This window comes from Aquarana catesbeiana, linkage group LG03 (genome assembly GCF_042186555.1).
Source record: "Aquarana catesbeiana isolate 2022-GZ linkage group LG03, ASM4218655v1, whole genome shotgun sequence".
NCBI lineage: Eukaryota > Metazoa > Chordata > Amphibia > Anura > Ranidae > Aquarana > Aquarana catesbeiana.
Window position 1 is genome coordinate 23,693,926 of NC_133326.1, and position 25,829 is coordinate 23,719,754.

General features: G+C 43.4%; 1 protein-coding gene across 1 annotated transcript; it reads left to right on the top strand.

The window, feature by feature from the left end:
• The first annotated feature begins 337 nt into the window (after positions 1–337).
• RPL13 (ribosomal protein L13) lies at positions 338–25,829 on the top strand. The gene is given in 3 exon segments (XM_073623517.1): positions 338–505; positions 25,002–25,528; positions 25,530–25,829. Coding segments are annotated over 3 exon segments (735 nt in total). The 3' UTR covers positions 25,570–25,829.

Below are 25,829 nucleotides of genomic sequence, written 5' to 3' on the forward strand. Positions count from 1 at the left end.
AGCTATTGTTGCTGATTAATTGCTTTGATCTCACGGAAACTGTAGTAAAAGGACAACGATGTAAAATGTCATCTTTGATCTGTTTGGTTGGTATGACCAGCATAGACTCCTTTTGTTTTTTTTTCCCCTCCACAGTTCGTTCCAGTGAGCACTTTGTGTTTCATATATACTGCTACTTACTGTATAATTGGAAAGAGAGCTGGAAAAACATCTTAAAAGAAGCATGAGTGAGTACAAAGAAATGCACCAACATATCAGGGGGCACGCTCATTATGTGATGTTCCACACCACCTCCTTCACTTTTCTGAACTTGACAATAAACTCCAAAGTCATTGGCATGGCAGCTCCAACACATGACTCTGAGGTCACCCGTGTCATTAATCCTAATATTTCTTCTTCTTTCATCCCGGATTCTTACCTTCAGGAGGTCCTAAATTTTGAAAAGTTCATCTTCCTGATAAACCACCGATATTCCCTTGACTGCTGCTACAAGACCTACAGCAATGTATCAGACCCCCTTAATGACATCTAAAAAAAGAAACGTAAAAATAGAAAAAAGAACGTTATATGGTGTACAGCCTCAGACCGGACTTGCATCGCGGAGAGCGTGAACGTAATATCTTATTTTTCTGTACTTTTCACATTTAAAAATAGAGGTCACACAATTAGAAAGTTCATGGAATTTACCGCAGGGTACAGGTAATGGGAAAAACATTCATATAGTATTTTAACTATTCACGAAGTATATTTAGTAAACGACTACGTATTTTTGTTATATTTTGGTATTTAGGGGTGGATTTCAAATAGGCTGCTCACTTTGCAAGGGAAGTTGCATATTGCAATTTTCCCCCGAGCTTTGTGAATGTGGTGAAAGAATGATGGGCAAAGAATATACAATCATTTGCAAAGTAAATAACAAAAACTGCTTTTTTGCTTGCTTATGGTTGAGTGATGGAAGTCATCAGAACCTCGGGTCCATGGATGGGTTTCAAGGGGGTCCGTAAGGGTCGGATAAAAAAAAAAGAACATTTACATTCACTAAACAACCCCCCCCCGGCCCTTGTTCCAATCAATGGTTTGCCACTGACAAAAAAAATGCACCCTGCCAGGGGCACAACGACAGGGTACACTAAGCGTCTCTTGACTCGTTGTTGGCCCATGTTTACCATTTAAATTTATATAATTGTTCTCTACAGCACAACCACCATCTTTATGCCGCTCCCTGTTAGCGAGTGCTAATTCTCATTTAGTGCTAGTAGTAGTAGTGGCACACCCCCCCCCAACTTTTTGAGATGGGAATGAGGGACACCTATCAGCAAAAGTATGCAGGAATTGGACACACCCCATTGCCACGCCCCCTTAAAGGAGACTTGTACAAAAAAACAAGATTGGTTAAACCCACAAGTGCTTTTTTAACCACTACTATTCCTTTATATTGGCTTTTGGAATTTACAAATGCAGCAATTTAGAAATCAGATGAAAGGTTTAGCACTGGGAAACACCTTTGATAGATAAAAAGTGCATTTTATATACATCTATATAGATCAGAACAAAATGAGGGACAAATAAGGTGGAATGAGGGACAGAGGGACATTGCTCCAAATCTGGGACAGTCCCTTGAAATCAGGGACAGTTGGGAGCTATGGTAGTAGTAGTAATAGATGTGAGCAGAATTAAAATAGTTTTGTTTAACCGCTTCCCGACCCCTGCTCGACGATATACGTCGGCAGAACGGCAAGGTGGGAAAAAGGGCATACAGATACATCCCCTTTAAGAAGCTGAGCAGCGGGCGCACGCACGCGTGCCACATTCTCCGTGACTGCGGGTTTTAACAATTCACAAAGTATATTTAGTAAATGACTAGGTATTTTTGTTATATTTTGGTATTTAGGGGATGGATTTACTAAAGCCAAATAGGCTGCTCAAACAAGGCATTTCCCCATTCTGCCTAATGACAGGACAGTGATCTACTGCTCCCTGTCATCGGGAGCAGTGATCGCTGTCAGGTGTGTTGAAGCCCATCCCTCCCCACAGTTAGAATCACTCCCTAGGACACACTTAACCCCTTCATCGCCCCCCCCCCCCAGTGGTTAACCCCTTCACTGCCATTGTCATTTACACAGTAATCAGTGCATTTTTATAGCACTGATCACTGTATAAAATGACAATGGTCCCAAAATAGTGTCAAAAGTGTCCGAAGCGTCCCACATAATGTCGCAGTCACGATAAAAATCTCAGATCGCCGCCATTACTAATAAAAAAAAAATTAATAATAAAAATGCCATAAAACTATCCCCTATTGTGTAGACACTATACATTTTGCGCAAACCAATCAATATACGCTTATTGTGATTTTTTTTTTTACCAAAAATATGTAGAAGAATACATATCGGTCTAAACTGAGGAAAAAAAATGTTTTTTTATATATTTTTGGGGGATATTTATTTTAACAAAAAGTAAAAGTAAAGAAAAAAGTAAAAAACATTGCTTTTTTTTAAAAATTGTCGCTCTTTTTTTTGTTTATAGCGCAAAAAAAGAAAAAACGCAGAGGTGATCAAATACCACCAAAAGAAAGCTCTATTTGTGGGAAAAAAAAGGACGTCAATTTTGTTTGCGACGCAGTGCCGAATCGCAAAAAGTGCTCTGGTCAGACAAGGGGTAAATCCTTCTGGGGCTGAAGCGGTTAATTTGCACAAGATGGTTGCATTTACATTTTGTAATGAGTGGCCGTTACTTTTTGCATGAAAAGGAGTGAGTTTTTTGTTAAAGTGTTACTAAACCCAGGACCCTGCAGTCACTATATCTGGTCTCCCACAGTACACAGAACATGGAAATGAAATTATTTTAGTAAATATAAACTGCTAATGACCTTTTCTCATCAGCAGTTAGATCAATCTTGTGACTTCTATCAGTTTCTGGTTAAAGCTTGTAGTAGGAGTTTTTCGTTCTGCACTGACTGCCCTATGAGGATGCAGGACCCCTGACCCTCTGTCTGGACAGTGCTGATTGGCCCTGTGCTGATCACATGCACTCTCCCAAGAAAACTCTCTAGCAATACATACCAAACTGAGCATGTGCAGCTTGTCCCCAAGCTTGGTATTATCAGGAAATATATTGGGGACAGTGGAAGAAGGGATGGATCAGAGAAGACAGTATCAAACAGTCTCTTTCCACAATTCAGAGGATTAACCCCTTAGGTTCCACAGTGAGTATAACAAGCATGCTTTACTGCATATACAGACTGATTTTACTGTTGTGGGTTTATTAACATTTTAAGATTGTCTACTTTATTCAAGCTTTGTTTATGTCATATATGTATGAGGCAATCAAACTTCAATAAAATAAAGTATATATATATATATATATATATATATATATATATATATATATATTCATTCTATGCAAGTAAGTTGAGTTTATGTAAATGTTTTTTTTTGGGGTGGGGGTCCATACTTCCATCAGATTCCTAAAGGGATTTGTGACTCAAAAAAAGGTTAAGAACCACTGTTTTAGAGGGATCACACATGTATGGTACTGTATATTCATAGTTACGTTGGACCAAGGTGGATCAACCATACCTGGAATTCGTCAGCGGACTTTCACCTAATATTTGTATTTTTTTTAAGTTTAGGTCTGTAATTCTAGCCTAGGCGATGATGAAGTACCTGGACCCCGCTCATACACAGGAAGACCACAAGTCACTCCAAGATCCACTGCAGCGTTTCTGCTCATGCACCTGGTCCTGCAACATCACTCATCCCCGAAGGCTGCTCACAGGATCTTGCACATGCGGTCAGGAGTCTCTGTCAGTCTACTGGCAGGGCCCGTGGTGTGGCTGCACACGTGCAGGAGAGTGAGGCGCATGCGCAGGAATGCTGCGGGGATCTGTTAGGTCCTATAGACCTGACATAGAATTCAAGATCTGACTTCAAGATGGTGGCACCACTGGAGAGGAGCAGTGTAGGGTGAACCTTCCCTACAAGCAAGACAATGCTGGACTCTATGGACTAGTATAGCGTTACCCCTATAGGAGTCTCTGTAATTAACTGGTTCTTTCCCAAGTTAGTGCAGAGGCAACCAGGCACACAGCTACAGTCCATCCACTTTGGCTCATTAAACAGTCTAGGAGGACATCTTTTTTGGATTTATTGTTGAATAAACTTGGAGAGGGTGTAGGGCAGTATGGGATACTCTGAAAACACTACATAGGAACAGGAGGACAATTCACTAAGCCAAGCATCTCCAAACAGTCTTTATACCAGGAACAAAATAAAGTATCCAGATTGGGTCCTGCGGAAGTTGCCTCAGTCAGAATCACCACTGGCTCTGTCACCCAATAAATTCCAACACGCAGTCACTAGGACCTGAAGCTTAGGTCAGTACTCACAATGTCACAGGATAGCCAAATGTCTCCTTCCAGTATCCACCAGACACTCTTTATTGAGAGAGAGGTTAATGCTCACAATGCCACAGGACAGCTATGCACCCTTCAGCTTCCACCATGCACTCTTCAGTGAGTTCTCGAAACCAGTCCTTAGCTCCAGAAGGTTAAGGCTGGGTTCAGACTGGAGCACGGAGCAGCTCACAGCAGGGGTCTGGTGTGTCTCCATTCACCGTTTCGGGTCCGATTTCAGCCTAAATTTTTGGCTGGATTCGGATCTGAAACAAACCAAAAGATGCAAAGGACTCCTGTGCAATTTGCACCAGAGCCGCTCCGGAGATGTGTGAACCAGCTCCATAGAGAGCCGGTCACAATCTCCTGCTATGCAAATTGGATTCCCAATAGTGTGAACCCAGCCTTTGAAATGGGCCCCCCAGCTATGCCACAGCTAGGACCTGGATGAACATCAGCTTGAATCAGTAAACAGCTGCGGTGGGGGGTTGATCTTTTTAAAAGGAAGACCCTGCTGTTCTAAAGCTCAGACTTATTATATGCCTCCCCAGCCATCTACTGGGCACACCTCCCCAGGGATTGGCTGAAGCACAATAAATATTTAGTTGTTCATTTGTCTTGCTCAACCTTCTATGTTCCAGAAGCCTCTAGAAAGCAGGGGAGAGCAATCAAACCTGCAGCCTATGAAAACCAGAACAGCCCAAATAAATCAATAACTCCTCCACTGTTTACAGGGGAGTCAAAAAGAACTAAATTTGCTTACCATCCTAGCAACCTATCTAGGAGGGAGCTAAATTAGTAACTGTGTTTTTGCTTACTTCTATACAGGGACAAGTTTTAGGAATAAAGTAAGGGTGGCGTTCCTCTTTAAGTGTTGCACTTACACATTGCTTAGCATGCATTGCCAATACATGAACAGGTATATCTAAAGTCAAGTTCTCTTCATGCACAGCACAAAATGAGATAAACGTTCCACTATTGACCATCTTTTCTTGTCAGCTCACTTTTCTATTTCAAGGTGATATGTTGCATTGCAGACCATTTTTCTTCCAGCCTATATTTTAGCGTGTATGTACAGTAGGTAGCGGGCTTTATTTCTCTGCATTAAAACTTCAGGGAAGGTGTCCACACAATGCAAGCGTTTTAATAGCCATTAAATCAGGCACAAGTGACATCTTCAGAATTCATTATTGTATGCGCTAAAGCGATTGATCAAAGAACGGGACAGTAAGCAGCAAACCTATTGTGGAAAATGGATTCGCCAGGGCACCTTATGCAAACACAAACCAGTTATCTCCACTTTTGCCGCAATCTGTTATTCTAAATATGGTCCATGGTCCCTGCCATTAAAACAATAAAAACACTCACTCACTTGGCGAGCGCTTAAAAATTTGTTTGACGCTGGGCCAATAGCGTGACGGATATTGTAATGATAATAACATTCATTTAGAGAAGCGTAAACCCGGGTGATAATGTTCCTTGTTGTGTACAGACAACTAGTATGTGTTTCATGCAATAATGGAGAGAAATGACTTGTCGCATGTACCAAAGAATTTTTTGACCTCTGTCTGGTGGGTATACCTCGGTGAACTTCGGCAATTATAAAAGGAAAAGTCTGCTGAAATTTGCAGGCATTATCTTAGATAATTACACGGGAACATTCATGTTTCAGTGCGAAAGGAGATAATTTTAAATTCAATTTTGCATTGCCTTCTCTATACTCGTGAAGCATAGGACCATTGTAGGGGCTGTAGTTATCTTATTTAATGCCTGAAATTGGTCACTTAGAGATGCCTATTTTGTCAGATGTTATTATGTTAATATACACCTAGGACAACATTTTAGCCTACTTAGTCTTATTATGGTAAACTACAAGGAGATCTTGTTACATAGAAAGCATTAGAGAATAGAGATGTGCTTGACTGACAGCATTGGCTGAAAGTGTATAGATTTTCCATGGAAGCTGCTGTATTTTCTGATTTTACACCCTTTCACTACCTGAACACTTTAATCATTCTTTGCTGGATAGCCATACAGTCCTGGTTGTTTTATTGGCTTGTGCATCCTCATTGTCTTCGAGGACAGTGGTTGCTGTATTGACTTGTGTATCCCCATAGTCTTCTATGCCAGTGGTTGTTTTATGGGCTTGTGTAGCTTTCTATTAATAAATTTACTTTACTATATATAGTCTGGTCTCAGTTTCTAAGTGTAGCTATGCAGGTCCGGCCATCTCTGCTTCTGATTATGCTGACATAATACTGGAGCAAGGTGTATCAGTAGAAGAGGGAGTAAGTACTCTCTCAGCAGTAGGCATCAGGTGGCAACTAATTACTGGGATTTTCTGGCTGCTGGGAGACACCCATGGTGGACACTGGAACTACAGTTTTCAAATTTGGGAAGCACAGTGCCACCAGCAGGTGATCCAGGTCCTAAAACAAATGGTTGTTGTACTGCTTGTGTATCCTGCCTTCTTTCTTCTGGGCTAGCGGTTGCCATATTGGCTTGTGTACCCTCATTGTCTTCTAGGCCAGTGGTTGTTTTATTGTCTTGCATATCCTCTTTGTCTTTTAGGCCAGTGGTTATTGTAGGCTTCTGTATATTGACTGTCTTCTGGGCCAGTGGTTGTTGTAGGCTTGTGTATCCTTATTGTCTTCTGGGCCAGCGGTTGCTGTATTGGCTTGAGTATCCTCATTGTCTTCTTGGCCAGCAGCTGCTGCATTGGCTTGTGTATCCTCATTGTCTTCTGGGACAGCGGTTGCTGTATTGGCTTGTGTATTCTCAATGTCTTCTAGGCCAGTGGTTGCTGTATTGGTTTTTTGTGTATCCTCATTGTCTTTTGTGCCATTGGGTGTTTTATTGGCTTGTGTATCCGCATTGTCTTCTAGACCAGTGGTTGTTGTATTGGCTTTTGTATCCTTGTCATTTTCTGGGCCAGTGGTTGTTGTATTGGCTTGTGTATCCTAATTGTCTTTTGAGCCAGTGGTTGTTTTATTGGCTTGCATATCATTATTGCCTTCTATGCCACTGGTTGTTTTATTGGCTTGTGTATCCTCATTGTCTTCTAGGCCAGTGGTTGTTTTATGGGATTGTGTAGCTTTCTACTAATAAATTTACTTCACTATGTATAGTCTGGTCTTAGTTTCTACGTGTAGCCATGTAGATCTGGACATCTCCACTGCTGATTCCTGACATAATACTGGAGCAAGGTGTATCAGCAGAAGAGGGACTAAGTGCCCTCTCAGCAGCCAGCATTAGGTGGCAACTGAATACTGGGATCCCCTGGCTGCTGGGAGACACCCGCTGGTGGAGACTGGAAATCTCCGCTCTGGGAAGCAAAGTGCCACCAGCAGGCGATCCAGGTCCTGACACCAGTGGTTGTTGTACTGGCTTGTGTATCCTCATTGTCTTCTGGGCCAGTGGTTGTTTTACTAGCTTGTGTGTCTTTATTGTCTTCTGGGACAGTGGTTGTTATATTGGCTTGTATAAAGGAAAAATGAAATGTTGGGACTTTGTGTGAGACAATGACTATCCAGTACACAGGTCTCCATCCCTATTGGTTAGTAAAAGAGGGGAGAAAGGGGGATAAGGGAAAATGGGACTTTATATGAAACACAAAACTTGGGTAGATTGAATCATTCAATGATAGTAATTAAAATATTTATTAATAGCACAATTGATCATAGTGCAATATATAACATGATTGGTAGAAAAATAAATGATACAGAATAAAGATAAACATGATTAGTACATCATATAATAATATAGTAAACATTATTGCGCATGGTACATGGTAAATATTGGCTTGTATATTCTCATTGTCTTCTAGGCCAGTGATTGTTGCATGAGCTTATGCAGCCTCATTGTCTTCTGGACCAGTGGTTGTTTTATTGGTTTGTTATCCCCACTGTTTTCTGGCCAATGGTTGTTTTATTGCCTTGTGTATCTTCATGGTCTTAGAGGCCAGTGGTTGTTTTTTGGCTTGTGTATCCTCAAAGACTTCTAGTCCAGGGATTGTTTTATTGTCTTGTGTACCCTTGTGGCCTTCTAGGCTAGTGGTTGTTTACTTTGCTTGTGTATCCTCATTGCCTTTTGGCCCAGTGGTCCTGTAATAGCTTGTGTATCTTCATTGTCTTCTAGGCCAGTGATTGTTTTATTGGCTTCTGCCCTCATTATCTTATAGGCCAGTGGTTGTTGTATTGGCTTGTGTATCCTCATTGTCTTTTGGCCCATTGGTTAGTATATTGACTTGTGTATCCTCATAGTCTTCAGTGCCAGTAGTTGTTTTATTGGCTTGTATGTCCTTGTGGTCTTCTAGGCCAGTGGTTGTTTTTTATTGGCCTGTGTATATCCAGGATCCTCATTGCTTTTTTGTGGTTTAGTATTGGCTTGTGCATCTTCATTGTCTTCTAGGCTCGTCTTTGTTTTATTGGCTTCTGTATCCTCATTGTCTTCTGGGCCAGTGGTTTTTGTATTGACTTGTGTACTCTTATTGTCTTATAGGCCATTGGCTGTATTATTGATTTGAGTATCCTCATTGTCTTCTGGGCCAGTGGTTCTCAACCTTTTTGAGACCAGGGCCTGACAAATTCTTCCAAAACCTCATGCCCCGACAGTAAAGAATAAAGTTTATACTGATACAATATTGCAAAATGTATTTTTGCAAGGCTGGATATCACTGTGGAAGGGGGGAGGGGTGGAATGTGTAGAAGACTTGGTGGCTCTTTAGGGTATGAGGTTTCTGCAAGGGCCTTGGGAGCACTGTGGGAGGTTGAGGGGGGGTAATACACTGTTAAAGGTTGGGAGAACTATGGAGGGCTGGAGGCCCTTCAGCAAGCTGGGTGGCCCTGTGAGAGACTAGCGGTACTATGAGAGGTTGGGGGGCACATTGGAGGCTGAGGGCACTCAGAGAGCCTGGGAGCACAGTGGGTCACAATGGGAGGTTGGGGGGGGGGCACCATTGGAGGCTGGAAGGCACTGTGGGAGCTAAATTAGAACTAAACACACTGTCCCAAAACAGTTACATTCAAGGCACACCGCAAAAGATGGAATGATTTAGTTCCAATTTAAAAAATCTGCAGCTGGCTAGAAGCCCGGGAGAAGGGAGGCCACGGCCTGGCAGTGGGCCAGGCGCATACGTACAGGGGTCACGATTACGACCCAGCCCCATGTTCCAGGGGGCCCGTGTTGCCCCCTGTACTCTTGGATAGGAGGGGTAGCGGGGTGAGATGTGAAGGAACCGACCCTCTCCATTTTTCTCCTGCAGCCTTTGATAATGGAAGGGATTGGTTCCTCTACATCCTGTCCCACCTATCCACCTCCTGCTGTGATCAGGCCCCTGTGTGAACCCCTCACCCTCCCCTTCATCCCCAGCAGCGATGCCGGGTCCCCCCTCCCATTCTCCCATCTTCTGCTGCAGGGGATCTGTCAGGATGGAGAGCAAGAAAGGGGTCGGTAAATGTATCTTTGCCGGCCCCTTCCTTGTCTTAATGACTAGTCAGTGATCCGTACTGATCATTGACTCTGTTTATTCATAACTGAGGCATAGTAAACTTTGTTTACTATGCTTCAGTTTATGAATGGACAGGAAGCTCTGTACAGAGCTATTGCTGTCCATTCATTCTGTACAGCTGAGGCTGTAGAGAAGGAAACTGAGGGCTGGGTCCTTAATCTCCTTTCTCTGTCTCAAAGTTGAGACAACCAAAGCCCCCCAACGGGGCTTCTAAAAATTGTAAAAAATAATTTAAAAAAAAATGTAAAAGAAAAGTAAATAAATAAAAAGGAAATGGTAAACAAATTCTAGAAAATAACAAATTAGGGCAGCACAGTGGCTAACTGGTTTGAACGTCTTCCTAGCAGCACTAGGTTTGTTGGTTAAAAACCCAACCACGCACTACCTGCAGGGAGTTTGCATGTTCTCCCTGTGCCTGCGTGGGTTTCCTCCAGGTACTCCAGATTCCTCCTACACTCCAAAGACATGCTGGAAGGTTAATTGGATCCTGTCTAAATTGTCCCTAGTATGTGTATGTACGAATGTGAGTTAGGGACCTTAGATTGTAAGCTCCTTAATGGAAGGGACTGAAGTGAATGTATAAAATATATATATGTAAAGAGCTGCATAAATTGACAGCGCTTTATGTACCTTAAATAAATAAATAAAAAACAACTGATACCAGTGGCGGAACTACCAGGGTCACAAATGTTACACTTGCGACAGGGCCCTGGCATTCCGCCACCACCGTGGGTGGGGGTCAGGGGGGCCCTTTATGGTTTCTTGCACCAGGACCCTGAAGGTTCTAGTTGCGCCTTTGCAGTGGGCCATGGCCTCGTGGTTGAGAACCACTGTTCTAGGCTTTTGTAACCTGAGTAATTGTGGTCAGGTTCAGGTATTGTGGAAGATGTACAGCATGTAACAAATATCAGCTGTGCTGCAATGCAATGATGATGCTGATAGAAGGAGACAAAAGAGTGATAGTGAGATGAGCTGTAAGATCAGTGTGTTGATTCTCCTTTCAGTGCCCAATTACAGGGTGGGAAAGGGAAGGAGATCTGTAAGTGAAAGTCAAACTCCAGCAGAGAAAGAACGGATCCCCTCACCTGCTAGGTAGGGCTGTGATCTGTGACAGAGCAGTGTAAATGTTAGGGCTGGATGAACAGTAATACAAATCATTTGGCAGGTAAAACAGCTCCCATATATCCATTTCACCTGTGTGTGTATAGCTGTCTTTAGAGACGGACACTGGCACCCAGACAGACACTGGCGGCAAAAGCGCCACTAGTTTGCATATGTAGTGCTATACAAGTTATTTATTTATTCATTCAGTCATTCTTTAGCCTGACGTTCAGTTTTAACTTGAAAATATTACTCAATTTTTCTGATTGGCAGTGGGCAGTGGCTGCTGGTACAAAAGGGGCGCAGGGGCGTCGCCTATTTGCATCCGGGGCGCCGGAAACAATAGGTTTCTACCAGGTCTGTAATTTTTTTTTACAAGCACGTGATTAGAGCCTGAGGCTCTAATTGGCTTGTAAAAGGTTGTCCTTGCCCTGAACCCTCCAACTTGTGATATTAGCGAATCAATATTCGCCATCGGTTTCTGGCTTCTTGTCTCAGCCAATCAGGACAGATGGCTGAGCTAAAGTCGAGTGGGTTAATGTGGAAGCTTCGGTGCCAGGTATCAGGGGATCCATGATCTTTGGAGGGCTCCATTTGTGGGGTGAGTGCAGACCTGGAGAGGTTTGTTTACCATCACCCCCCCCCCCCCCCCAATTTTTTTTTAGCACAGAAGCAGGAAGACAATAGCAAATGTTGATTCTCTAATGTCACCAATGGGTGGGCTCAGGGCGCAGTGCTCCGTGCCCCAAGCCCAACATTTTGAAGCCAAAAAAGCTAGTAGAAATCTATGTGTCTAGCACTCCGCATGGGGATTAGGGGGTTGCGCCCCCATGCCCCTTATGGACCGGCCACCGCTGGTTATAACCCATTTAAGTGGGTTATTTTGGCTCATTGGGGAGATTTCCCTTCACCTCCTCTTCTTCTTCGTTTCTCTGTTCCAGACTCCAAAGGAGGAGGATGTGCCCACAAAAAGGAAACCCTGCTTTTTTTCACTTGGATAGGAACTTATTACACTCTGTGAGTATTTCCTTTCTGTGGGTGAATACTCCTCCTTTGGAGTCTGGAGCAGCCATCCACACAGGCAGAGACGGATTCCTTGAGAGACAGCTTGAGCCTAGTTTCACCCTATTGAAGAGGGGAGACACTGCAGTCTGGAGGCAGTGCAGTCTGGTGAGTGCAGACTTAAAGTGGGGTTCCACCCAAAAAAAAAAAAAACTACATTAAAAATCCTAAAAAAAAAATACAAAAAAACATTTGGATATATATATTTTTTTTACTTACCTCTAAATGCCTGTAGCTAGGGGGCCCCTCGTAGTCTGCCTCTTCCAGTGCCTGGGCTGGTGACATCACTTCCCCCTCCGCACGCGAAGGGCTCAGCTCTGCTCCCTCCCTCCTGTCAATCATCTGGGACCCATTACAGGTCCCAGGTGACTGAGCGGCCAATCACGGCGCGTGCCGCCGCTCGCGCATGCGCAGTGGGTGCCAGGCTGTGAAGCCACAGCCTGGCGCCAACAGTTGCAATGCCGGCGCCGCTGAACGGAGGGGGAGACGAGCGGGGCTTCGATCCCCCGCATCGCTGGACCCTGGGACAGGTAAGTGTCCAATTAAAAGTCAGCAGCTGCAGCATTTGTAGCTGCTGACTTTTAATTTTTTTTTTTTTTTTGACTGGACCTCCTCTTTAATTATTGTGGAGAAGGGGATCACTGTAGAATATTGTGGGGTAGTGCACAGGGGGACATTTACCACAGGATGGAAAGTGTTTGTGTTGCAAGATGCATGATATTTATCCACAGAGAGAAATGAAAGATTGAAGTGAGTTGCCATCTAGATTAAGGAAGGCCCGTAGACGTGGTGTATCTGGATTTTGCAAAATCATTTAATACAGTTCCGCACAAATGTTTACTGTACAAACTAAGGTCTGTCGGCATGGACCATAGGGTGAGTACCTGGATTGAAACTGGCTACGGGGCGAGTCCAAAGAGTGGTGATAAATGATAAGTACTCTGAATGGTCTGGGGTGGAAAGTGGGGTCCCCCAGGGGTCTGTCCTGGGACCAGTTCTGTTTAATTTTATTCATAAATGATCTAGAGCAGTGGTCTACAAACTGCGGCTCTGGGGCTAGATGCGTCCCTTTGCTCGATTTTATCAGGCCCTTGGGCACTAGTTCTTCCACTGATACCAACAATGAGGGATAATCTCCCCCCCCCCCACACTGACTCCAATAAAGGGGTACAACTCCTCCCAATGACACCAATGATAGGCCATAATTCCTCCCAATGACACCTTCAATGGGGCACATTTCCTCCCAATAACACCAAAGATGGGGTATTGTTTTTTTTTTCCCACTGACACTGGAACCTTTTCTACTCCCAGTGATCACAGTCTGCCCCCCCCCCAAAAAAAAATCTGAAGAACAGTAAACTGGCTCTTTGTTTAGAAAGTTTGGAGACAGCTGATCTAGAGGATGGGATAAACAGCTCAATCCCAGTCTTTGCAGATGATACTAAGCTAAGCAGGGCAATAACTTCTACACAGGATGTGGAAACCTTACAAGAAGACCTAAAAAAAATAATGGGGTGGGCAACTACATGGCAAATGAGCTTTAATGTTGAAAAATGTAAAATAATGCATTTGGGTGCCAAAAATAGGAACACAAGTTACTCGCTAGGGGGAGAACCTCTGGGGGAATCTAGGAAAAGGACCTGGGGGTCCTAGTAGATGATAGGCTCAGCGGTGGCATGCAATGCCAAGCTGCTGCAAGCAAAGCCAACAAAATATTTGCATGCATTAAAAAGGGGATTCACTCCAGAGATAAAACAGTAATTCTCCCACTCTACAAGACTCTGGTCCAGCCACATCTTGAGTATGCCATCCAGTTCTGGGCACCAGTCCTCAGGAGGCATGTGCTGGAACTGGAGAGAGTCCAGAGAAGGGCAACAAAGCTAATAAAGGGACTGGAGGACCTCAGCTATGGGGAAAGACTATAAGCATTGAACTTATTCTCTCTGTAGAGGAGACACTTGAGAGGGGATATGATATCAATGACAAATACCATACTGGTGACCCTAGCATAGAGAAAAAACTGTATATAAATAATTTTAAAAATCGGTTAAAGAATCAGCAGCTGAACACTATAACCTAGATATTGGGCACGGAAAAGTAGTGCAAAATATAAAGTGTAACGCTAAATTAAACAAAAAACATATATGACACAATGCCTACCAGCATGTGATAAATAAAGTGCAATGTGCAATGATCAATATGATCAATATGCAATATCTCTATAACTAATATGCAACATTGAATAGAAGTGAAATTAATAAAAGCAGACTACAACTAACATAATACAATATAGCATATGACATACTATAATATTCAAACATGCAATAAACAAATGTGCAAATTATGCAATATAGAATAACAAAGTTTATGTGACTGATATACAAGTATACAAATCCGATAAAAAAGAAAAGGAAAAGTTCTTGTAGACTAATGTTCAGTGAAGGAGATCCCACTGGTACTCAGTGGAGGAGAACACACAAGAAGTGGACAGCGTTGGTCAGATGTTTGGCAGCGTGTCACCCATGACCATAATTAAGATAAAAGGCTTACTGGAAAGCCAGCGACCACCCGTACTAAGGGGGGTCACAAAGCGCTTGTTTGGATTCCAAGATCCACTGGAAGGATGACCAATCGTCTCTCACCAGAAGCCTCTATGTACACCGGCAAGTAAACAGCTGCCAAAACATCAGACAGCCTCATCAGCAAGGTGTGTATAGTATGTGTAGCAATAACTCTCGGTCGAGCTGCTGGTTTAAGCGGGTCTGTTACCTTCACTCTGTTTCACCGGCACCGGGTCTAGGGTTCCGTTGAGTTTACCTCTGGAAGATACACGCACCAACACTGGAGTTCGTTTTCAATGCTTTAACCTCCCTGGCGGTATGATTATTTCGGATTTTAGGTGCTGAAAGCGGTACAATTATTTTGCATGGGAATTTGGCGTTTTATATTGTAGGTCTGTAAATCTTAACAATAACACACTTAAATCTGTCCAAACCAGAGTCTAGTAGATATCCCGGGTATGATAAAGTTTGAAACACAAAAACATAAATTATAATATAATAAATAAAAATAAATAAAAAAAAAAAAAAAATAGTAATAAAATAAATTTCCCCACAATTCACTATCGCTCAATTCTGCAAGTGTTCTAATTTACTATCGCTGTTTTCTAGCTGGTCTAAAGCCACTTTTGACGTAAAGGGACACTTTTTGGTTGCTATGGACAATCTCCAGTTTCCAGGCAGAAAGAACAGTGTATATCATGTAAAACTGCATGCAGGGCATGGGACAAAGCACTGGGGACAAAAGGGATGTGAAATCATTTCATACAGTACTGTAATCTGTAAGATTACAGTACTGTATGTGTTATGATTTTTACTTTTTTTTTTAATTTGCCGCCAGGCTCCGCCCCCGTGTGTCGTGCCGCTCGCAGGGAATGGAGCCTGGCACGGAGAGGCTTCGGAGGAGGACGGAGCCCTTGGACACTGCGGGTGACATCGCAGGATCCCGGGGACAAGGTAAGTAACGCCGCCCCAGGATCCTGCAATGCGATCCCGAGTGTGGCTCGGGGTTACCGCTAATGGGACTGAATTTTAACCCCGAGCCACACTCGGGAAAACCGCCAGGGAGGTTAAACACTTGACTTAGGAAATAGCAGGAAAGAGACGAAAGGGAAACTGCAGAAGAAACTCAAACATCTTCTTTTAGGGTTCTTTTAACAAATGTTCGGGTAGAATTCAGATATTGTATGGAATGCGCTCCCCTCGTGGGACACACTCCTTGCTCGTCTGGATAGGCCTCTCTCACCAGCCTAGCAGCCAGTACGCAGCACGAATTAAAGTCTCTGCCACAGACTTGCTTGGGAACAAAATCCGTACGATCCTCTGCCACAGGATGTATCAGATTTTCTGTAATGAATGTCAGTCACAGTGCCTGAACCTTTAAGCCGACCCGGCAACACTATACTGTATAGTTAATTTCGGATACGTCCTCCAACCGAGGCCCCTCTATAGACCAGCACGCCGCTTGATCTCTCCAAGATGGGTCCTCCCTTGGGATCTCCTCGGTTGTCCAGCTTCGTCACACAGGACCGACAGCTCAGGACCATTCCTCAGCCGCGGTGGTAGGCCCCAGACAAGCCTCTGGACTCACCCCTGCGCCCTAGTATCGTGGGCCTCCGGAGCGGAGGACCACGAGGTAGCTCCTTAACGCATACCTGTCGGCCAGAAGGGCCAGCAGGTGGCTGAAAAACGAACCCCAAAAAATGGTGTCTGTCCCATAAATACACTCGGCCAGAATGCATCTCGGAGGACCACCTCCACCGATTTGTCTCCGGGACAGAAGAGCACCCAAACGCTTCGACACGTTGCCTTTCCAACACTAACCAGTGATAACAGCGACACCCACCGGTCAGCATGGAAACACACACAATGTCAGCCAAGCTGGAACAGAGGCAAACTTAACCTTCCTAACGAACAAGTTACTAAATTTACCTAACGTGCGGTAGATTACAAATCTGCCAGCGCTACATATGTAAAGAGGCAAAAGACCCAGGATAGTGTAATATTGTCTCTTAGGTGGTTTATTGGAAATGCTGCAATGCTGCATACATACGTTTTCAAACTGGGGGCACAGCTCCAGTGCTAGAGTGTCAATATTTTGTGCGGCCACCATTATTTTCCAGCACTGCCTTAACACTCTTGGGCATTGAGTTTACCAGAGCTTCACAGGTTGCCACTGGAGTCCTCTTCCACTCCTCCATGTGGATGTTGGAGACCTTGCGCTTCTCCACCTTTGAGGATGCCCCACAGATGCTCAGTAGGGTTTAGGTCTGGAGACATGCTAGGCCAGTCCATCACCTTTACCCTCAGCTTCTTTAGCAAGGCAGTGGCCATCTTGGAGGTGTGTTTGGGGTCATTATTATAATGGAATACTGCCCTGCGGCCCAGTCTCCTAAGGGAGGGGATAATGCTCTGCTTCAGTATGTCACAGTACATGTTGGCATTCATGGTTCCCTCAATGAACTGTACCTCTCCAGTGCCGGCAGCACTCATGCAGCCCCAGACCATGACACTCCCACCACCATGCTTGACTGTAGGCAAGAAACACTTGTCTTTGTACTCCTCACCTGGTTGCCGTCACACACGCTTGACACCATCTGAACCAAATAAGTTTATCTTGGTCTCATCAGACCACAGGACATGATTCCAGTAATCCATGTCCTTAGTCTGCTTATCTTCAGCAAACTGTTTGCTGGTTTTCCTGTGCATCATCTTTAGAAAAGGCTTCCTTCTGGGACGACAGCCATGCAGACCAATTTAATGCAGTGTGCGGCGTATGGTCTGAGCACTGACAGGCTGACCCCCCACCCCATCAACCTCTGCAGCAATGCTGGCAGCACTCATACATCTATTTCCTAAAGACAACCTCTGGATATGACGCTGAGCACGTGCACTCAACTTCTTTGGTCGACCACGGCGAGGCCTGTTCTGAGTGGAACCTGTCCTGTTAAACCGCTGTATGGTCTTGGCCACCGTGCTGCAGCTCAGTTTCAGGGTCTTGGCAATCTTCTTATAGCCTAGGCCATCTTTATGTAGAGTAACAATTCTTTTTTTTCAGATCCTCAGAGAGTTCTTTGCCATGAGGTGCGACGTTGAACTTCCAGTGACCAGTATGAGAGAGTGAGAGCGATAACACCAAATTTAACACACCTGATCCCCATTCACACTTGAGACCTTGTAACACTAATGAGTCACAGGACACTGGGGGAGGAAAAATGGCTTATTGGGCCAAATTTGGACATTTTCACTTAGGGGTGTACTCACTTTTGTTGCCAGTGGTTTAGACATTAATGTGTTGAGTTATTTTGAGGGGACAGCAAATTTACACTGTTATACAAGCTGTACACTCACTACTTTACATTGTAGCAAAGTGTCATTTCTTCAGTGTTGTCACATGAAAAGATAGAATAAAATATTTACAAAAATATGAGGGGTGTACTCACTTTTGTGAGATACTGTATATGAACAGCACAGGAATGCGATATACATAGAAATCATTACAATGTATTGTCATAAGATAACTAACTGCAGAGAAGGGATTATACATTAAACTGGAGTAAGCTGTAACGAGAAATAATGAGCGTTATGGGTGATTGGACCTACACATATACAATTAGTTATGTCATCTTCACAAGTAATATATATCCATAACGTGCTGTAGTGTCCCTAACGTTACATTTCAGTGAGTTCCCTCATTAGAGAAAAGTCGAGGTGTTGAGACCCATGAAGTACTTCTGCTATATTAGTAGAGGTCAAGGATATGGGTCCCAAGTAGACATGTTCATTTAGTTTCGTACGAATCAGAAATTTGTATGAATTTCCATAAATTCGTATATTCGTACAGATCCGAAATACGAATTTTTATGCATGTGAATTTTGTACGAAATACGAAATTTCGTTTACGAACTTCAGATCCAAATTCCGTTACAACAGAATCGGACAAAATAAGAATGTTCGTTAATTACGATTATCCGTTATGATGAAGTTAAAAACCCAGGAAGTCAGCACAGCACAGGGATGGTGGGAGCCCCTCATAATGATAAATTCATCATAACGAACATTCGTAATTGTTACAAAAAGTTAACGAACCTAACGAAAATTCGTATTTCGTACGAATCCAAATTGAATTTCGGACACGAATTATGAAATACGAATTAATTCTAATATGAAACGGAACGGAACGAAACAAATTTATTGTCAGCGCACATGTCTAGTCCCAAGGAGTGTTGGTGTCTATAGTAGTCGTGTGAGGGCACCCCATATGGGATGTCCACTTAAGGATATTGCATACTGTCCATTAGCGGTTGCATGGTGTTCTCTAGCCACTTGACAACTGGGCACTTAAACCCCCTTCCTAACCAGACCAATTTTCAGCTTTTGGTGCTCTCACATTTTGAATGACAATTACTCAGTCATGCAACACTGTATCTATATGAAATTTTTGTCCTTTTTTTCACACAAATGGAGCTTTCTTTTGGTGGTATTTAATCACCGCTGGGTTCTTTATTTTTTGCGCCGCAAAAGAAAAAAGACCGAAAAATCTGTAAAAAAATACATTTTTCTTCATTTCTGTTATAATATTTTGCAAATTAGTAATTTTTCTTCATATATTTTGGCCAAAATTTATACCGCTACATATCTTTGGTAAAATTAACCCAAATCGGTGGATATTATTTGGTCTTTGTGAAAGTTATAGAGTCCAAAAGCTATGGTGCGAATATCTGAAAATTGATCACACCTGAAGTACCTATCTAATTTCTTGAGACCCTAACATTCCAGAAAAGTACAAATACCCCCCAAATGACCCCTTTTTGGAAAGAAGACATTCCAAGGTATTTAGAAAGATGCATGATGAGTTTTTTGAAGTTGTCATTTTTTCCCACAATTCTTTGCAAAATCAAGGTTTTTTTTTTACTTTTTGTTTTCCCACAAAATTGTCATATTAGCAGGTTATTTCTCACACACAGCATATGCATACCACAAATTACACCCCAAAACACATTCTACTATTACTCCAAAGTATGGCGATGCCACATGTGTGAGACTTTTACACAGCGTGGCCACATACAGAGGCCCAACATGCAGGGGAGCACCTTCAGGCGTTCTGGAGTGCCCAGGCCAATTCTGACATTTCTCTCCTACATGTAAAAATCATCATTTATTAGCTAGAAAATTACATATAACCCCAAAACATTATATATGTTTTTTTAGCAAAGACCCTAGAAAATACAATGGCGGTCGTTGCAACTTTTTATCTCGCACGGTATTTGCGCAGCAATTTTTTAACGCATTTTTTTGGAAAAAAAAACTGTTTTGTGCTTTACAAAAACCAAAACAGTAAAGTTAGCCTAATGTTTTTGCATAATGTAAAAGATGAAGTTACGCCGAGTAAATAGATACCCAACATGTCACCTTTCAAAATTGCACGCGCTTGTGGAATGGCGCCAAACTTTGCTACTCAAAAATCCCCATAGGCGACGCTTTAAAATTTTTTACTGGTTACATGTTTTGAGTTACAGAGGAGGTCTAGGGCCAAAATTATTGCTCACGCTCTACCGATCGCAGCGATACCTCACATGTGTGGTTTGAACACCGTTTTCATATGTGGGCGGGACTTACATATGCGTTCGCTTCTGCATGCAAGCACACAAGGACAGGGGCGCTTTAAAAATTTTTTTTTTTTTTATTGTTCATTTTACTTTATTTATTTTAGTTTGATGCTTTTTTTCCAAAAAAAAAAATTTTGGACCACTTTTATTCCTATTACAAGGAATATAAACATCCTTGTAATAGGAATATGGCATGACAGGTCCTCTTTACAGTGAGATATGGGGTCAATAAGACCCCACATCTCACCTCTAGGCTGGGAAGCCTGAAATAAAAAAAAAAAAAAAAAAAAACGATCCTGGCTTCGATCGTAGCGGTGAGTCGGTAGAAGCGCGGGAGGGGGGGACATCCCCTCTCGCCTCCCGTAAGAACGATCAAGCAGTGGAACAGCTGCTATGATCATTCTCATGGTGTAGGGAATCGCCGGCTGAAAAAGCTGATATCTGAATGATGCCTGTAGCTGCACCCATCATTCAGATATCTCCTCACAAAGTCAAGGATGTTGTATGACGGCCGACGGGCGGGAAGTGGTTAAAACGCTTTTTTTTTTTTTTTAACACAAAGTTGTCCATTTACACAATATTTCTACCACATAACATGTACATACCAAAAATGACACCCCAAAATAGATTCTCCTGCTCCTCCTGAGTACGGCGATACCACATGTGTGAGACTTCCACAGCCTGGCCACATACAGAGGCCGAGTACAGCTGAGCATGGCTCAGCATGGCAGGGTATTGCGGAGTATGGCGGAGTATGGCGGGGTATGGCGGAGTATGGCGGAGTATGGCGGGGTATTGCGGAGTATGGCGGGGGCATGGCAGAGTATGGCGGGGGCATGGCAGAGTATGGCGGGGGCATGGCAGAGTATGGCGGGGGCATGGCAGAGTATGGCGGGGGCATTGCAGAGTATTGTGGGGGCATTGCAGAGTATTGCACAGCATTGCAGAGTATTGCACAGCATTGCAGAGTATTGTGGGGGCATTGCAGAGTATTGTGGGGGCATTGCAGAGTATTGCACAGCATTGCAGAGTATTGTGGGGGCATTGCAGAGTATTGTGGGGGCATTGCAGAGTATTGCACAGCATTGCAGAGTATTGTGGGGGCATTGCAGAGTATTGCACAGCATTCCAGAGTATTGTGGGGGTATTGCAGAGTATTGCACAGCATTGCAGAGTATTACACAGCATTGCAGAGTATTGCACAACATTGCAGAGTATTGCACAGCATTGCAGAGTATTGCACAGCATTGCAGAGTATTGTGGGGGCATTGCAGAGTATTGCACAGCATTGCAGAGTATTGTGGGGGCATTACAGAGTATTGCACAGCATTGCAGAGTATTGTGGGGGCATTGCAGAGTATTGTGGGGGCATTGCAGAGTATTGTGGGGGCATTGCAGAGTATTGTGGAGGCATTGCAGAGTATTGCACAGCATTGCAGAGTATTGTGGGGGTATTGCAGAGTATTGCACAGCATTGCATAGTAGTAGGGATGGCTGAGCATGGATGGATGGATGGCTGGATGTCTCTGTGCAGCGCTGTGGGCACTACACATACAGCCCACAGCGCTGCAGCCATCCATCCATCTCCCTCTCCTCCACAGTGTACCGATTGGTACACAGGAGGGGAGGAGAGGAACCGGCGTCATCAGATGACGCTGGTCTGTTTACATGTGATCGCGCCGTCATTTGACGGCGCGATCACATGGTAAACGGCCGCGATCAGCGGCCATTTACCGGGATCCGTGATGCGCCGGGTCCTCTGGACCCGGCGGTCATGGATGTGTTCGGGTGCGCGCCCCAGGGGATGCGCGAGAGGGGAATTCTGGGAGGACGTCATAGTACGTCCTCCCAAAGTTATCCAACCGCCCTGCAGCCGTCATTCGGCTATGGGCCGGTTGGTAAGTGGCTAGGGTCTGTGGTCTGCTATTTCTAGATAGGCCAATTGTCCGTGGGATTGCGGTCATCGGACCTCTAGCGATCTGCGATTTTTAGTGGGACTGCATCATTGCGGCGGAAAAATATGACCCCAAATGATACTTTTTGGGGACCAGTGACATTAGAACATTGATCAGTGCTATAAAAATGCACTGAACAATGTAAAAATGACACTGGCAGGGAAGGGGTTAGGGTTCCCTCAGTGTGTTCTAACGGTAGGGGGATGGGCTGCCAGGGACATGATAGAGATCACTGTTCTCGATCACTGGGAACAGTAGATCCGTGTCATGTCATCTGTCAGAACAGGGATTCGCCTGTTTACAAAGGCAAATCCCCGTTCTGCCTCTGTACTAGGTGATCGCAACTGCGCCAGCCGTCGTACAACTACGGTGATTCACACAGGAGAGCCAAACTGCTGCCGTATAATGACGGCGGCTGGTCAGACAAGCAGTTAAAGAGTAACTCCACTTTTGTTGAGAAAAAAAAAAAAAATCCCCTCTGATTGATTTTTGTACATTGCAAGGATTATAGCAAACTTTGTTGCAGATTCCCACCTTTTGTTATTCTGAAGAAGTCCCTGTGTGTTTCTTTGTGTCCATGTGAGAAAATGAATCTAATGGGAGTGGCTTCATAATTATCTATCAGCTGTGCACCTTCAGAGCACTAATGAGGAAAGTTGCTGGGCCGGCATCCCTTTAGACGTGTTCCTATTGGGAGTATCTCACCAAAAATGACATTTTTGTCTCAGGCGATGCCTGAAATCTGACTTGCATCTCATAGCTCCCAACTGTCTCCGATTTGGAGCAATGTCCCTCTGTCCCTCATTCCCCCTCATTTGTCCCTCATTTTGGTCTGATCTATATAGTTGTATATAAAATGCACTTTTTATCTATCAAAAAGTGTTTTCCAGCGCTAAACCTTTCATCTGATCTCTAAATTGCTGCATTTGTAAATTCCAAAAGCCAATATGAAGGAATAATAGTGGTAAAAAAAGCACTTGTGGGTTTAACCAATCTTGTTTTTTTGTACAATTCTCCTTTAAGGGGGCGTGGTGAGGGGTGTGTCCTATGCCTGCATACTTTTGCTGATAGGTGTCCCTCATTCTCATCTCAAAAAGTTGGGAGGTGTGGTATCTCAGTGGAGACTTCTGGGAAAAGTGGGGAGCCAATTACACAAGCAGAAAATTATGTTTATGGGGGGGGGGGGGGGGGGTCAGTATACATTCTATGTACAGAACACCCCCCCCCTAGTGGCCATATTGCATTTACAGAAAATTACAGCGGTTGCAGATTGAAAAGGAAAGGTAATTTTTAATAACATTAAATTACAATCTGACTTGTGTCGCAATTGTATACACTGTTACACTGTATTATTTTATCCTTATTTACTTTTCTTTTTCCCCATGAAAGTGGAGTTATTGCTGTCATGTTTTCTTTGACAATCTTTGCGATTGCTCCATTCTCCTAATGTAATATGAAAAAGGTAAATAGGGGAACATAATGTATAGCAAATATTACTGAAAATAGCTTTTATGTTATGCTGGAATGCTTTCAACAAGATGGCATTTGTTAATGCAATAAAAACGCATCTTTGTGCCTGCAATATGGAAGCTGCGTTCTGTTTCACATATTCTGGCCTGGCATGTGTATATATTTATATATATATATATATATATATGGTCATGACAGCAGGTGGTTGCATGAAGACAGACACTCTGAAGAGGGACCTACACGAGGTGTCTGCTGAGATGAGCCGTATTATAAAGACATATGCAGATTAAATCTATCTAACTTAAAGGGTAACTTCACTTTCATAGGGAAAAAAAAAAAAAAAGCAAATAAAGAAAAAAATAATATAGTGTATACAATTGCGACACAAGTCATATTGTAATTGAATGTTATTAAGAAATTACCTTTCCTTGTCAATCTGCAGACGCTGTAATTTTCTGAAAAATGCAATATGGTCACTAGGGGGTGTTCTATACACAGATGGTATACAGAGCGCCCCCCCCCAGATATGTAATTTCCTGCTTGTGTGATTGGCTCACTGATTTTCCCAAAAGTCTGCACTAAGATGCACTAAGATGCAAGTCAGATTTCAGGCATCTCCTGCAACACAAATGTCATTTATGGTGAGATACTCCCAATAGGAAATCACAGCTAAAGGGATGCAGGCCCAGCAGCTTTCCTCATTAGAGGCCTGCAGGTGCAGCAGCAGCTGATTGATAATTATGAAACCACTCCCATTAGACTCACTTCCCCACATGGACACAGACAAACACACAGGGATTCCTGCAGAATAACAAAAGGTAGGAATCTGCAACAAAGTTTGTTAACCCCTTGGCGCCGATGTCACACAAATATGTGGCCCCACTGGACTGGGCTTTTTTTCCCGTGGGGGCGCATACTAACGATCGGGATCCGGAACTCGGGATTCAAGATCATCTGATCGCTGTGATAACCTCTGATTGGCTGTCACAGTGATCAGTCACTGTGAGGCCCGCCCCTTGTGTTTTCTGTCTCTGCGAATGGACGAGAGAGAAACATTGTATCTTTCTCTCTCCTTGCAGAGAAAGGAAAAAAAAATGTGTGTGTAGAAAATAATACAATAAAATAAATAATAATAATAAAAAAAATGTAAATTAAAAAAATACCTAGTTAGTGCCATGGTTAGTGTTTGGGTAAAGGTAGGTATTTTTTTCGACAGTTTTTTTTTTTTTTTTTTAATTAGTATCAGCATCAGTGTCTTTAGCTAGGATTAAAAAAAAAGAAAAGAAAAATGTGCACTGTGTCATGGGTACAAATAACAAATGACATACACATATGAGATGAGAGGCCACTTGGTTTAACCAACCCGCCAGAAAGACCCGACGGCAAAAGGCCGGTCAGGACAAAGAACGCCAGATCGCCCCAAGACCTATCGCAGGACCCTTCAGGCTGGTGGTGAGATGTCAGACTGTCCGATATCACACCGAGATTGGCGCTGGTAGAGGATTCAGCTTGGAGGAGCTTAAGGCCGCTGGCATCAACAAAAAGGTTGCTCGCACCATTGGCATCTCTGTGGACCACCGCCACCGCAACAGGTCAACAGAGTCCCTGCAGACCAATGTACAGAGGCTGAAGGAGTACCGCTCCAAAATGATCATCTTCCCACGCAAACCTTCCATTCCGAAGAAGGGAGACGGCTCTCCTGAAGAGTTGAAGATGACCACACAGCCGAAGGGCCCTGTCATGCCAATCTGCCAGACTTTCAAGTAAAAAAAGGCGAGAGTCATCTCCGAGGACGAGAAGAATTTCAATACCTTCGCCAGTCTGCGTATGGCACGCGCCAACGAATGCCTCTTCGGCATCCATGCCAAGAGACAAGGAAGCTGCAGAGCAGGAAGTGGAGAAGAAAAAGTGAAACTATTTCTGGAACTGTTAATAAATGCAAATTGGTATAAACAAAGAAAACATTTTTTTTTTCTATTTTAGGCCAGTTTTGCTTTGATAATAATAATAATAAAAAAAAAAAATCAGGAGATATCCATTACCATTTACCACCAAATGAAAGCCCAATTTGTTCTGAAAAAAAAAGTGGTATAATCCACCTGGATGCACAAAGTAGTTGTGATGATATGTAGGGTTTTACTAACACATGTCAAAGTTGCAAAATTGGGCTTA